Source organism: Rhinolophus hipposideros (assembly GCF_964194185.1).
Source record: "Rhinolophus hipposideros genome assembly, chromosome: 16".
Classification (NCBI taxonomy): Eukaryota; Metazoa; Chordata; class Mammalia; order Chiroptera; family Rhinolophidae; genus Rhinolophus; species Rhinolophus hipposideros.
The window spans coordinates 33,300,953-33,316,292 of NC_138062.1; the positions used below are offsets into that span (position 1 = coordinate 33,300,953).

Below are 15,340 nucleotides of genomic sequence, written 5' to 3' on the forward strand. Positions count from 1 at the left end.
AAGTTATATAAATGTCTAACCACTATGCTGTATACCTGAAATGAATATTGAATGTTAATTGTAATTGAAAAGTAAAGAAATAAAAATGAAAAAAAGATGATAATTCAAGCAAAGTGGACAGGCTTAAACCAACCATACCTCAGACTTCTGATTTCTCTTGACTGTCAGTCTTCTAAGTCCTCTTATTTCTTCTATAAGTACATATGACTTACAAGTCATTACGTACTGCTGGTGCCTTAAATTCAACGTATACAAATCCAAACCTAAATTCATTATCTTCCCCTCCAAACCTATTTCTCTAGTTCCTATTCTGGTTAATGACAATACCAGCTTTCCTTCCAATCCTCAGGATAGAGGCATTTCATGCTACTTCTTCCTTCCCTCCCTCCCTTCTTCTTTCCCTTCCTTCCTCCCTTCATGTTGTACCAGTCATTGAGGTGTGGTATTTCCAGCCTTACTGCACATGCCTTAGTTTAGCCCTCATCATCTGTTGTAGGTTTCTTCATATAGCTCAGGGCTTCCAGAGGGCGGTCCTCAAACTATCTAAGATTGTGTCTATAAGGTCAAAACTATTTTCATAATAATACAAAGATCCCATTTGCCTTTTTCATTGTATTGTCATTTATACTGATGGTGCAAAAGCAATGGTGGGTAAAAGTGCTGGCACCTCACCATAAATCAAGTGCTGGTAGTTGTGCTGATAGTTTCCATTCTTCACAGTCACATACAGTTAAAAAAGAAAATGCCAGTTTCACTTAAGAATGTCCTTGATGAAGCAGTAAAACTCTTTAGTTTTATTAAATCTTGACCCTGAATATATTTTTAAAAATATTCTGTAGGATGAAATGGAAAATATGCATAAAGCACCTCCACGAGGAAAAGCGTGCGTGCAATTGTTTGACTTAAGTTCGACTAGCTACATTTTTCATGGAATGTCATTTTGACTTGAAAGGTCAACCCATAGACAAACTATGATTACTCAAATTTGGGACTCTGTAGACATTGTAAATGAAGTGAGCCTATCACTTTAAGAAAAAAGAAAAAAATCCACAAATCTGCCAGTATTTGTTGCTATAGATAATTTGAGTTTCCAAGCAAAAATTAAGAATTTTAGAAAACTTGTATACACCACCATGAACTTGACAGCTTCCTAATACTTAAAAACTTTTCTGATGAAATCAGTGGTTATATTTTTTGACACTGTACAATGAAATGTGTCAACATTTGGAAGATCATCATAACTTAGTGAACTGATGTCTTCCAAACGAGCAATGCATGATGTTACAAAAGCTGACATGGGTAAAAGATCCATTCCAAGGATAAGACAGACCAATGGATTTTAATGTAACACAGGACAAAATGTTCACTTACATGGTTTCAGATTCTACATTGCAAATAACTTTTAAGAAATTACCACTTATCGAGTTGTGGTATAGCCTCAAAGAAGAATAGCCACAATTATCTGAAAAGGCTATTAAATTACCCCTCTCTTTTCCAACTGCATGTTTATGTGAGGCTGGATTTTCCTCCATTTACTTCATCTAAAACAACATATTGAATACAGAAGCAGCATGAGAATCCAGCTGTCTTCTATTAAACCAAACATTAAAGGGATGTGCAAAACTATAAAATAATGGCATTCTTCTCGCTTTTAAAAAAAATTGTACTTTTCATTCAAAGTGTTATTTCTTCCATCCAAGTAGTAACCAGGCCCGACCCTGCTTAGCTTCCGAGATCAGATGAGATAGGGCACGTTTAGGGTGGTATGGCTGTAGACTAAAAGTGTTATTTCTATTAACATGTAATAGGGTTATTACTACTTTTACATAAATTAATACATAAATACTTGCAAAATTTCTCAGATCTAATTTCTAATATATTTGTTAGCTATAACTTCCATAAACAACATCTGTCTGAGGTTACCCTCAGTAATTTTTAAGAGTGCAAAGGGAATCTAAAGACCTGAAAGTCTGAGAACTCCTGATGCAGTTGATCTTCTTGCTTATGAATCCATACTTCACAGTGTTTCCAGAATTATTTTCCTAAAAGTATCCATTGCTTCTTATCACGGCATTCCTGAAATAATAATGTCAGCTGCTCTCCAAAACTTACAAAATGAAGTTCAATGTTCTTTCATCTGGAGGACAACTAAACATAATTCCTAGAATTTTCTACACTTTTGTGCCAAGGCTTTGCTTACCCAGTTTTCTTATTTATCCTCCACGAAAAGCCTTTTTATACCTCAAGACCTGGTATTATGATACTTCCTATATTAATCTCTCTTCTGCTGTTTTATGGCATTTTGCTTATTTTTATTTCTGTGTTTTTTTCCTTCTCTGCTATTGTCGTATGATGGGCTTTAGCTAGTTTTTGGAGTCACCACATCAATGGGGCCCAGTAAATATTTAGTAATGTCTGATGCACAAATGTATGTTCAGTGCTGTGCCCTTTAAAATATCTAAAATCTGTACATTTCTTTTTTTTTTTTATTACCTTTTGATGTAATTTCTGGTCTGCAAGCCTTCTTTTACTGTTTTACTAATATTATTCTCACTGACCCCTATCATTTATTGCTATTATTCATTTCGTCATGAAAATAAATGCTGTTCTTCAGGGCTTATACTAATCTTCTCCTTCCTAACGTGTTATAAGAAAAGAAATCAGCAATTGACACATACTCACTACTTCATAGTGACTATCTATGAATGGTGATAACTGAGAATATTAAGCTGGGTCATAATAACATACCTATACAGCAAACAAATACTTGCATGGCAGACAGGGTATGATAACAAATATTAAATGCGTAAATAAAATGAGGGTTGCCAGGTTCTTTCAGTTTGGAGCAGATTTCCCAACTTTATGTTTTATAATAAATTGATTTATTTTAGCCAAGTCTAGACATTGAAAATTATCCATCAATCCATTAATATATTGGAATCCTCAAACTGGCACAGCACTTTGATATTCACAGCTGAAGGGAAAAACTGCTCCCTCCCAGGGTGTCAACTGAATGACTAAATGTGACCTTTAAAGAAAGAAACAGGCAACATTTATCCTGTTGTATTTAGCAAACAACAATAAGGAAGTTGTGAAGTCCTAGATTTCCAAATGTTATTTGTCTGTCTCTATCTCCACCTGCTGGACAACATGAAATATAAACACAATATTTTTTGTGTCATATATATTTATCCACACAGAACACCGATTTTCCAGAGTTACTGAAATTAGTGGGTCTTCATGGACATCTTGTGACCTTATACATGGCAATATTGCAGTAGAAAATAAAGTGAGGCTTCATTATAGAACAGTGAGTCACTCAGTGCTAAGGAAAATAAATGACTAAATGAGAGGGAAATGCAAGTCAATATGAATGCAGGTTGTTAGATTTATACATCTAAATTCCACATGGTAGGTGTCCTTAAAATGAAATAGCATATAATGGTTATTTCAGAAGTTGAAATGCAGAATACCTTGAAGTACTGCCATTCCTTAAATTCATTTAGATTACAGTGTGTAATCATAATTTTTGATCCATCAGGCCCCTTTGTCAAACACTGGTCATACTGCATGAGTTGATTAGCTTCATTGATTCGGAAAAGCTATTAAAAAAAGAAAAAATGAGAGAAGCACCTTCTCTGCTGATATATATTAAACAAACAATTCCTATAATTAAACTCAATGACTATCTTATTTTTCTATAATTTTTTTGTATGTTCAGAACTATAGGTCCAAAGACAGGAATTATATTCATTTTGATGTTAGTGAACACCCCAATTACCACTTAAAGGATTATGTTCTTTAGCCTCTTAGACACAGATTCATTAACACATATTTACCATGTACCAACAATATGAGAAAATGAAAATAAGTGAAAATAGACCTGATAATGGTTTACAGTCTAAAGTAGAGGCAAGAAAAATACTCACATAAGAAAATATATTAGTGAAATATACATTACTGGCAGTAACATCCCAGCTTACTGGGGGAAATAATGTTTGCAAATAAAAAATGTTTAATAATAATGTTTGCAAATAAATAATAATGAATTTATTGAATAATAATGTTTGAATAATAATGTTTGCAAATAAAATAGGCTTAGATTGTTACATACTCACACAAGAATATATTCTAATCTCATATTAGACATAAATTCTAGATTTTGATTGCTTATCTGAAAACCAATACTACAATTCCCCTCGTTTAACTAAAAGTTTTAGCATTGTCAGTTGTTTCACTTTACCCAAGAAACAAAATTACCAAATTAAAAACCAAAAGAAACTCTGTTATCAATAAACCTGACAGCTTTCACTGAAGAATCAATTTATATAAGAAAGGATGGTTATTTACCTGATTCCCTCCCATCCTGTGGCAGGGTCCTAATTCAACAAAACCTCCATTTGTTTTTCCCATGCTATCAATGCAGTAAGCAGTATCAAAGCCCCTGATCTAAAAAAAAAAAAAAAAAAAAGAACAAAGATCCAAAAGGCAGGCAACTGTTTAGTTTTTAATAAGTACTAGCATCAGAGTAAAAGAGTTTCACGTTAATTATGGCAGTTCACAGTGGAAATCTGGGTATGTATAATGTCAGGTTATTAATGTGTTGTCATTGTCAGTCTTGAGTCGAGAGGACAGCAGTCATCTTTGAAATAACTTATGATCTTGAAGTCAACATTGGAATGGGCTCATTCTAACAAAGGGCATTGGCCTATATATGTTGATAAAATACCACAGAAGAAAAAAAAGATACTACCAAGCACAATTTCAGATTTGTAATTCATGTGAATGAGAAGCAATTTGGGTAAAGTTACCTAACCATATGGTACAGTCATTGGCCTGAGGTGTCTATGCCAGAACTGAATCTGTAAAGTAACTCTCCCAAATGGCTATGTGTGGCACTTTTGGTAGCTGTCTCCAGGGATCTATGGGGCCAAGGTTATAGCAACTGTGCCAATTGCTTTTCTGTGCTTTTCTGACTATGGACAATGTCAGTGAGACACAAACACAGGCTTCCATCTATGGAAAGGACATTTTGTACAAAAACCAACCTTTTTCCTTTCTGGAAATATTATACACTTATGTCCCAATTATAAATTACCATAGTATTTGGATAAAATATTTTGTTTATTCAGTCAGTCAGCAAATACTGACTGAGCACATATGATAGTAAGAGCTTTAGAAGACACAGAGGAGCAAGTCCTGGTCCTCAGAACCCTGCTATCTGTAGGAAGGCTGAGGGGTGAGCGGGTGGAGGAAGGAGCCGAGCAGGCTGCCTGGAGGAACTCTGAAGAAACTGGTGCTGGTTTACCCTGGAATGTGCGGGGAGTGCTGAGAAGTGAAATGTAAGGTGGAGGGGCCAGAACAGAGACAGGTGAAACTGAGGATGTATTCAGGGTGGGATTGTAAAAGGAGGACCGGAAATTCCACCCATTCATTCACTCATGCATTTACTTATTCATCAAATACCAAGTTAGTGCTGTGTCAAGCATGTTGTAGGCTCTGATACACCAGTGAACAAAACAGATAAAGATCTTTGCCCCAGTGAGCTTACATTCTAGGGAGGGATAGACAGAATATAAGCCCAAACTGTAACAAACACATTAGAAAGTGATAGGTTCCATGAAAAAGGAAGGAAGGAAGGAAGGAAAAAAGAAAGGAAGGAAGGAAGGAAGGAAGGAAGGAAGGAAGGAAGGAAGGAAGGAAGGAAGAAAAAAAGAAAGGGAGAGAGGGAGAGAAGGAGGAAAGAAGTTAAGGGGATGGGGGTACATGGTGAGGCATGTTTGGGGAACAGCAGGGTGAGTCTCACTGACAAGGTGACATGTGAGGTATACGCTTATGTGAGTCAGCCACATATGCAGAGGGAAGGCATTCCAGGCAGAGAGAAGAGCAATGGATAGGAGCGTGCCTACAGTGAGCAAGCAGGACAGCAGCGCTGGAGTGGGGAGAGTAGTAGCAAGTGAGGCCAGAGAGGAATGGGCCGAGTATGTAAACCCTAGAGGCCACTAGAAAGGACTTTGCCTTCCTTCCGAGGAAAAGGGGATGTCACTGCAGGTTTCTAACAGAGGAATGACATAACCCGACTCAGATTTTAAAAAGATCACTTTGACTGCTGTATTTTGAATAGGCTATAGGAAGGCAAAGTAAGTCTCAGTGAGAGATGTGGTGGCTTAGACCAGAGTTAAGAATCGGATTCTGGAACGGATGTGAAGTGTGACAAAAGGAGAGGATTCAAAGAAGACTCCAAAGCTTTGGCTTGAGTAATCAGCAAAGAGGGGCTGGGGAGCGGAGATGTTACGTATGTACATTGAGTTTGAAACGTCTATTAGACATTCAAGCGGAGGTGTCAAGTAGACAGGTGGATGTGCTCGTCTGGGCTCTGGGAGAGAGGTTTAGGTGGAAGACAGAAATTGAAGAGTCATCAGCACAAAGATGGTTTTAAAGCCATGAGACTGGACAAGATCACCAAGAGAATACAGTCCTTTTACACAGAAGACGTTACACTAATCAGGTGTTCTTAGAGATTAAAAGATAACCAAAGTGTTGCTGGACTGCCTGGGGCTCATGGCCTCGTTGGGAGTTAAACACAATTTGCTGTAATAGAATCCAGAGGTGAAATAAGTGTACGAGAGAAAAAAGGTACTAAAACAAGACGTGCAGAGAGGGTAGCACAGTGTCCTTTGTTGGCTTCTATGCCCAAACTCTACATGTGGGAGCTCCTTAGGAATGGATTCCATCCTATTTTTTCCCATCTGTCTTTTCCTCATTCAGTCCCATAAAACAGTACGCCTGCTGGTCGCTCCAAACACACGTCCTTACATGTCCATTTGGCCTCTGTTCTGGGCTTCAGGATCACACAGCTTAAGATCTACCTGACAGCTCCACCTAGATACCTAATGGGCCCTTCACACATCTAGAATGCCAACAGGAAACTGCTATCCCCTGACCCCTCACACTCAGCCCCGCTACCAATTTCCCAATCTCATGTACCACCTAATCTGCTACTCAAAAAAAAGACAAAACTAGATGTCATCCTGGCCCATATCCTTCACATACCAATCCATCAGTGACCTACCTCCAGATCTTAACTTTCTGTGCTTCTTCTCTCCATTTCTGTTCTCACAACCCTAGTCCAAAATCATCATCACTGCTCACTGCAACTACCCTTCTGGTTTCCTAATTGTCATTCTTGTTTCTACTCTAAATCCTCACAGCAGGGTGATTAAAACCAAAACCATAAATCAAATCGTGTTACCTTTCTGTTTAAAACCCTTGTACAGCTTTCTGCAACCCCTAGGATAAAGGCCTCCCGCTTCACCTGCCCACAGCTCCCTTCATTTAATCTCTCTTCTGCATACCAAACACACAAAGCATTTCCTGCCTCAGAGCCTTCCAACTCACTGTTTTCTTGGCTCTGATTTGCTGGCTCCTTATCATTCAGATCTCAGATTAAATGTCACCTCCTCAGAGAAGCCTTCCCTACCCTGTCCCTAAATCCACTTGAACATTACTTGCTTCTTTCGTTCTAGCTCTTCCCACCATCTGTCATTATCTTCTTTGTTTTGCCTATTTTTGTCTCTCATCCATTAGCATGCAAGTTTCCCGAGGAAAAGGACCTTGCTTGTCTTGTTTTCTGTCTAGAAGAGTGACGGACACATAGTAGGCCCTCAACCAGTACTTATAAAGAAGCGAGGATCCATAATTAAGCAAAGGCAGGTAGACTTGAAAGTTCGTGGCATGTTTAATACAGCTACGAGGCTGCACCCACATGGGTGGGTGCAATCAGACAGAAACAGGTTTCAAAGGCCAGTTCGAAGGAACAAAGAAATGACAGCATAGATCAATGCCTTTAGTTTTAATTATTTTCAGTTACAATTAATTAATTTGTTCCCTTTACAAGCATTATTTGAGTGGGTATTGTGTATGGGTCTCTATGTTAGTTCCTGGGACACAATGGCGAACAAGCACTTACAGACTTGCTGAGAGAAAGAGGCCATTTTAAGTGTTATGCAAACCCATGGACAGATCACAGGACTGAGTCTTTTTGATGGAGTGTGAAAGAATACGAAAGCCTTTTCAGTATTGGTGATCTCTGTTTTGAGAGCAGTAGGATAAACTGGAATTAGCCAAGAAAGAGAGTTGGGGTGAGGAACTGGGAAGTGGCAGAACCAACAGGCGTAGACAGTGTTCCAGACTAGAGAGCCATATATGCAAAGGCTGAGGGGAGGAAACACAAGGTTGGGGCTGCGTAGAGGGAGGGTAGTTGTAACTGGGGGAAAGGGGGAGAGCTTTCCAGGCAGTTTTTACCTAAACTTTTCCCCAAGAATTCTTCTCTTTCACTCACACATTTCCATCTCTCTCTGCTTTCTTCCAACCTCAGTTTCCAAACACACACACACACTTTGAGATTGGAATATCGGCTGATACTTACTTCTCCCCAGTCAACATTTTTGGGCGGCAAAGGGTAGTGTGAGGTGATATCATAAGCTATTTCTTCCATGAACCATTTGAAACTTTTGCAGTTGTGATCTTCTCGAAATTTCTTCAGCTCAGAGATATCTCCATATGGTAATGCCCTTGATTCGGGACGACTAGCATAGAAGTAGTCTTTATATTCATCCCACCAAACCTCCACAACTCTAACGTAATTCTGTGAAGAGGAAAATTAATGTGATTATGACAAATAAAAGTATTTGTAATGTCATAAACAGCTTATCTTACACATATGAAATAGGAACAACATATAACAAATTTATTTCAGTAGGACCTAACATTTAATTAAACAACAAATGCAACTGAGCTAATGACTCTAATATGTCAATTGCCAAGGATAACATGTTCACACATGTTCAATTAAAAAGGGATGGACATAGACTCTGAGCTGCGAGAGCATATATACTCTAAGATAATATATTCAATCCTGCTTCTAAAGGAAGAAATGGAAACCTAGAGGGGTTTATGAGAGGCTCCCTAGATGCTGGTACTCCTCCCAGAACAATCTCTTTTAGTACCATTTACTACTAGTGTGTGTAGGGGAAAATCTCATTTCAGAAACCATTATGAAAAGCAATCGCTCTGTTTAATAAAACACATTTTTTTGTAGGTGGCTTTGCTGGTCTTGTTACAACAATAACAGGACCATTTGTCTATCACCCAGAATTAACTGGTTTTTTTTCCCCCCAGTTGGTACACTTCTAGGAAAAGCAACTAAGGAAAAATAAAATAAGTTGACATTGTGATAAATGACAAAGATCTAACTTCTCAGGTTTTACTGAATGATGCATGCAGGCATGAATATATGTGACAGATTTAGTACATAATCTAGTCCCTTGCTCTTCTATATCATGTGTCAGCAAACTTTATGAAAAGCCAGACAGTAAGTATTTTGGGTTTAGTGAGCTATCTAGCTTCTGTTGCAACTAACTACTCAGCTCTGCTGTTGTAGGGAGAAAGTAGTCACAGACAACCCGCAAACAAACGGGTGTGGGCTGTGCTCCAACACAACTCTACTAAACAGGGCTGGATCTGGCCTTTCAGACACAGTCACTGACCCCTGTTTTACATCAGGAGTAGGAACACTTGGCACTCAGGTTGAATTTTTCTCCAGGCTACAAGGTAACATATCAAAGGGTGAACATGCTCCCGTAGGCATGTTGTTGCAAAAGCCAGTACTGCGGCTTAAAAAAACCAAGTTTTAAGCAGCAGATCCTAAAAGAGCAAGCGATATTATTGCTAAGTATTTTGAATCCTTGCCAATCTATCCAAAATTAGACATAGTGCATGTCTTCTAGATACTAATGAATATGAAGAATTAAGTACACATCATAAGGTTATAACAACAAAAAATTGTTTGGGATGGAGACAGCCAGGGGTACCACACAGGAGAGCACTGGATAGCGCAATCTTGAAAGGGTGCTTAATTAGGGAATGGTATTGAGAGCAGAGATATGTAAATGAAGTAGGACAAATCAAGATGCCTTTGGAGTCCTCCAAGGAGTTTACCGTAACTGGAATGCAGGATTCACTGAGAGAAAACTTGCCTCGGTTTCCTCATTTTAAGGTGAGCATAATTTATAGTCTTTACCTTATAGGGTTGTGAAAATTAAAAAAGTTAATCTATGTAAAGCATTCAGATTTGTGTGTAATACCTAGTAAGTACTCAAAAAGTGTTACTTATTGTTATTATTGATCTTTTTAAAGGACTTCGAGTTTTATCTTTAAATTAGAGTCATCAAAAAGTCTGAAGCAGGTAACAGACATGGGATTTAATTTTCAGGTGAATGACACTGGTGGTGAGTGGAGGATGGATTGAAGGGTGTTGAATCTGATCACAGAGAGAGCCAAGTGGGAGGCTCTTTAACATCCACGGGAGAGATCTGAAGACCTGCACTAAGCATAGAAAAGAATGGATTTAAGTGTTATGTCTGAGGTGGTGGTAAGGTGAGACGTGAGGAAGACAACCCTAGCAGGCTCCCTAAGTTTCATTCATGGACAAATAGCGAATACAGAAAAAGGTATCCCTTTTGAGGAAAAGTTATAAAGTCTAGCTTTGACTACGTGGAGTTTGAAATATCTAGGATGATTCCAGTAAACAACTGACTATAAAGGTCTGAAGCTGGATAAACTGACATGGGCCACTGGCCCACTGGTGGCTGAAGTGGATGGTGCTAAAATTGGAGAGAAAAAAGTGCTTGGCACATTGTAAGAGTATGTATGCTGAACATGACATTTATCGGGTAGTTTTTATGAGATCTACATTTCAGTTTTAGAGTGGGTATTTCCCACTCATGTCTTTTCCTTTTCCTTGCAGCTCAAACTTTGAATCAATTTGACTTTCTTTGCGTAGGTCTTTGAGTAGGTCTGACTCCAAAAGCAGGTTCTTTTCCTGCAGGGGCAGTCAGGCCTGGTGTTAATTTAATGCTCTTTGTTTTATCTGGACATTTTAATCTTACCCCCCGTGGCAGTGGGGGCTCCATTTCGTCATTTCTAAGATAATTTGGCCAGTTAGAAAGCTCTGTGTTGGTTCTTAAAGCTTAGCTGTCTCTGCTTCTGTTATCTATTGCCCTTTTGGGAACTGTCCCAAGTTGAATCTGCAGCCAAGAATAAACTTCCCTCAGCTGTTGACTTGGTTAAAGGCTCCAAAAAGGAAGGGCATCAGAGTTAGATGCTCTTAGAATTTATGACAGCCGCCAATCAAAGAAACTTCAAAGTTGTTGTCAAGGACATTTGACCTCAGCGTGAAGTTTCCCTGGTTTGAGGGACAAAAGATTAATAATCTTTGTAAGCACTGTTCAAAATTTGGTTTCGTTTCCTACAAAATCTCCTAATATGAGGAATTTTCAAAAACCAAACAAAAATAATATTTTACTCATTTGTGAATAACAGAAGCTGGTATTTTCCTTTTCATTGCTTTCCTACAGTGTGTCAGTCCTTATTGAATATTTTTGGATGTCTTCATGGAGAACACACAATATAGAACTCTTAATCCGAATGGGATACAATGAATAATCTTGAAGAACAATAAGGTATTTCATGAATAAGTCTAGCCTAAGGTAAAAGTGAGGACCTGTGTGACTGCTTAAAAGATTTATCCCATTCAGTGAGCTATTTACGTGACTACCACAGCATGTGGTACATTAATGGTAGTTCCCTAGCCTTCTCCACTTTCAACCAAAAGACTCACCTTTAGAGTTGGAGAAGTCCCAACAGAAATGGGTGGAGGATTCCCTTGCCAGCCCTCAAGACGGTAGATGTGTCCGACACGAGAACAAGGGACAAACAGTAATTTGCCACCACACTGCCATATCTATCAAGGAAAAATGCATATGGAAATTGTTTCAAATGCCAAAATAAATTAAGGCTGAAAATTTGTCTCGTAACTGTAAATCTGAAATCTTAATTAGATACATTGTCCACAGGGGATACATAAACTAAAAAAATCCTACAATAATTTGCTTGTTTTTCAAACTCATATAATAACAAACAAGGCAATAGGGAATACAGTTAATATAGTGCTACTCAAAGGCCTCTATTCCTGTGTACTTGAAGCTCCAAGCAAGCTTTTCTCACTGTCACCTTGCCAAACCATGCAGAGTCTCCATTCCTAACATCATTTGTCATTTCCATTGCTAATATATTTCCCATCTGGGTGATTATTATAATAACCTCCTGCATGGCTTCTTCACCTCCGCTTCTCTCTCCTCAATGTTATCCTTATTTATAGCAAGAGATTATTCTAGCTGAAGGGCAGCTCTGGGTCATGTTATTCCCTTGCTTACTATCTTCAATGGGTTTCCATCACTTATGAAATTAGGTAAAAATCTCTTAGCTCAGCATGAAAGGCTCTTTTCAGTATAGTGCTAATGTACCTGTCCACTTTATCTTCTTGGATGTCTATCTTATTCATGCTGTCAGATTCAGCCAAACTCGCTCCTAAACTGTTTTCTGAATACATTCTTCATGACTCACCTTTGTACCTTTCCTTATCATATTTGCTTAGAAGCCGCCCACTTCCCTTTATCTCTGCTTAGTGATATCACACCCATCTTTCTAGTTCTGCTTCAAATTCTACCTCCAGCATGATGTTATTTCTTAATCACCTCAACCAAATGGCATTCGACCTTCTTACTGTATTATGAATTTAAGTATAATTTTCTTCTCTTATCAACTGTAAGTTCCTAGAGAGTGAGGACTGCGTTGTCCTCCATCCCTCCCACTGCTGAGCATGCCAGGGACATTTAAGACAAGAGGTAATACATATATGTTTAACTCAAACTGTGATACAGTTCTCTTTCTTTCTTTTGGGAAATGTGTACTGGTGTTGGAGCGGGGAGGGTATTACTGCTGGAGGACCATCTCAGCGACAGGTGGTGCTGTCAGTTTGAAGATGCAGTCATCGTTGGGACCCGCTTCTGTCCTGAATCACCATATCTTATAGTGATAAAGGGTAACCACATCAGTGGATGGTCAAATGTGGCCCTGACACATACAGATTCTCCAAAGGGCTTCTATAACAAAAAGCTCCAATGTACAGAAAGCCTCAGGGTGGGGGGAGGAGGAGGGATTTTTATTTCTGAAGTTTGCTGGCCTCAGTGTTTAGCTGAGCCACTACATACAGATATGTAGTAAGTTATATAAGGCAAAATAAGGCAGCTTATATTTTGCCTTATTTTGCCTAAAGGCATACATTTTTGTTAGTCATTCCTTATAATTGAGAAATACATTAAGTAGTTTTTTTTAATCCGAAAGTCACACAAGTCAGTTACTACTTAAGCAAACAAATGCCATTTGTTTAAATGAAATGTTACCTTGTACGAGATCTCAAAGTTTTCACCACCCCAAATCTGGAGACCTGGATCATAGAGACCCAGTTCAAAGAAGAACTCTCGTTCAATGGCAAATAATCCACCAGCCATGGCTGGGGACCTAAGAAAAAGAAACACTGCAATAACTATTAAAGACAATCCTCCACTATCCCTTCACCAATAAATAAGCCTTTTCAGAACACAGTCTAAATAATGCATAGAAGAGACAAACCTGATGGCCAAACATTAAGAAATTATAAAGCCTTTGCAAAACAATCTGTCCAATTCTTTCATGAATTTACCTCAATTTCTAACTGAAGTCAAATTGTACAGTTCGTTACACATTAGAACGTTGCATTGTTTCACCATTAGAGGGAGCCTTGGTTCCTTTGTTAATTTAAAAATTAAGACTTTACATTTAGTAAAAGTAGAATTTTCTTTTTCACTCCTAAAAATTTGGAGCCATACAGCCCTGGTCTGCTAACTGCTCCTGTAATGATTCATGAGTCATTCTGGGATGAGCAAAACCATACACCATGGAAGTAGTCTGTCATTTTTTAATTTTATAGCTCAGGGCCTTGTCAAATAAGGGTATAAATCATCTTAGAACAGTCACAGTTCATTCAGAGTTTGCAAATGTAGCACAGAAATGACATATGAGAATCAGACATAGCTATTTACTATGCCAGGAGGTAGGGCTGCAAAACGGTGATCTGTGAGGCTTCTTGAATGGGATCTTGAATTGGATACTTTTTAGGGACAAGAGAAAAAAGATTTGGTAGCTTTTTAGGAACAGGCCATTCCCATCATTGGAAGTGGTAGAGGAATAGTTTATATACTGTTCCCTGCACCTCCCCGAACATTAATGCATAATCATAATTATTAATGTGTCATGATTCTTAGATTCCTCTATTAGAGTCCCTTCTTTATCATCACAATTTATCATAATATTCAATCTATCACTAATTCCTATTGATTCTACCTTGAGAATACGTATGTATATTGAATCTGTCTATCTCTTTCCAAATTCACTGCTACCATCCTAGACCAAGCCACCACTGCCTGGATGGCTACAGTTAACTCCCTAACTTCTGTCCTCTATGCTATTCTGCCCCCATCCAAGTCTAATTACACAGCAGGCAGAGCAGACTCCACATAGGCTCACGTGATTGCCAGCCTCTCTCCATTCTCCAGGCTTAGCTGGCTCCCTCGTCTTGAGGCCTTCACTGCTCTGCTCCTCAAACATGCCAAACTTTCTTCTATCTCACGGCCTTCACTTATGCTGCTCATTTTCCTGAAATGTTGTTCCACCTTCTCCATGGGGTTGACTCCTCATCCTTCAGATCTCAGCTTCCATGACACTTTTTCAGGGAGGCCATTCTGGATCCTCGAGGCTGGATTAGGTTCTCCTTTCTATAAACTCCAAGGACCCTGTGATTTATCTTCCTACCACTTTTTGCAGTTGCTGATCCAGAGGTATTTGTGCAGTTTTCTGTTTAATTTCTTTCTCACCCATTATATTTTAAGAACCATGAGGGAACATATCTTTCAAAAATTTATCCACAAAAAATAGTTTCTGGCACATAGTAAGCAATCATTAAATAATGGTTGAGTGGATAAATGATCATCAAGTATTATTTTCAATATTAAAGAAAAATCCCATCATGGCAAAGTTTTTCTCTTATGCCTTTTCTTCTTAAAGTATACTGCCTCACTCACTAAAGAGCACTACTACCTTTTTGGTTATATTTTCATGTCACATTTATTTAATTGTCATTTAAAATTACTCTATTATAACTCTGCCTTTTGATCTTTAAATATATTCCCATTTATCTCAGTATATGTTTGACAATATATATTAATATGGAAAGCAATGAGTTATTTAAAGGGAAACTGCCCTTAAGTTTTTCTAGCCCACTTTAAGAAACTTCTTTACTAACCCATGGAATTGGCAGAAATAAAAATATAATCATTACCCCTTATATTTTTCTCCTAGAATTGTTAGTCAGGTAAGCAGGTAAGTAGTAAATTCCTGGATT

At 38.2% G+C, this 15,340-nt stretch overlaps 1 protein-coding gene across 3 annotated transcripts in view; it reads right to left on the reverse strand.

Moving 5' to 3' along the window:
* GALNT7 (polypeptide N-acetylgalactosaminyltransferase 7) overlaps nucleotides 1-15,340 on the reverse strand; it is a 122,162-nt gene that overhangs the window by 3,056 nt on the left and 103,766 nt on the right. For all 3 annotated transcript variants that reach the window (XM_081075664.1, XM_081075665.1, XM_081075666.1), the window contains 5 exons: nucleotides 13,305-13,422; nucleotides 11,681-11,803; nucleotides 8,429-8,647; nucleotides 4,351-4,449; nucleotides 3,474-3,602 (listed from right to left, as the gene is read on the reverse strand). In XM_081075664.1, coding sequence (XP_080931790.1) covers nucleotides 3,474-3,602; nucleotides 4,351-4,449; nucleotides 8,429-8,647; nucleotides 11,681-11,803; nucleotides 13,305-13,422 — 688 coding nt within the window. The remainder of the gene's footprint in view (nucleotides 1-3,473; nucleotides 3,603-4,350; nucleotides 4,450-8,428; nucleotides 8,648-11,680; nucleotides 11,804-13,304; nucleotides 13,423-15,340) is intronic.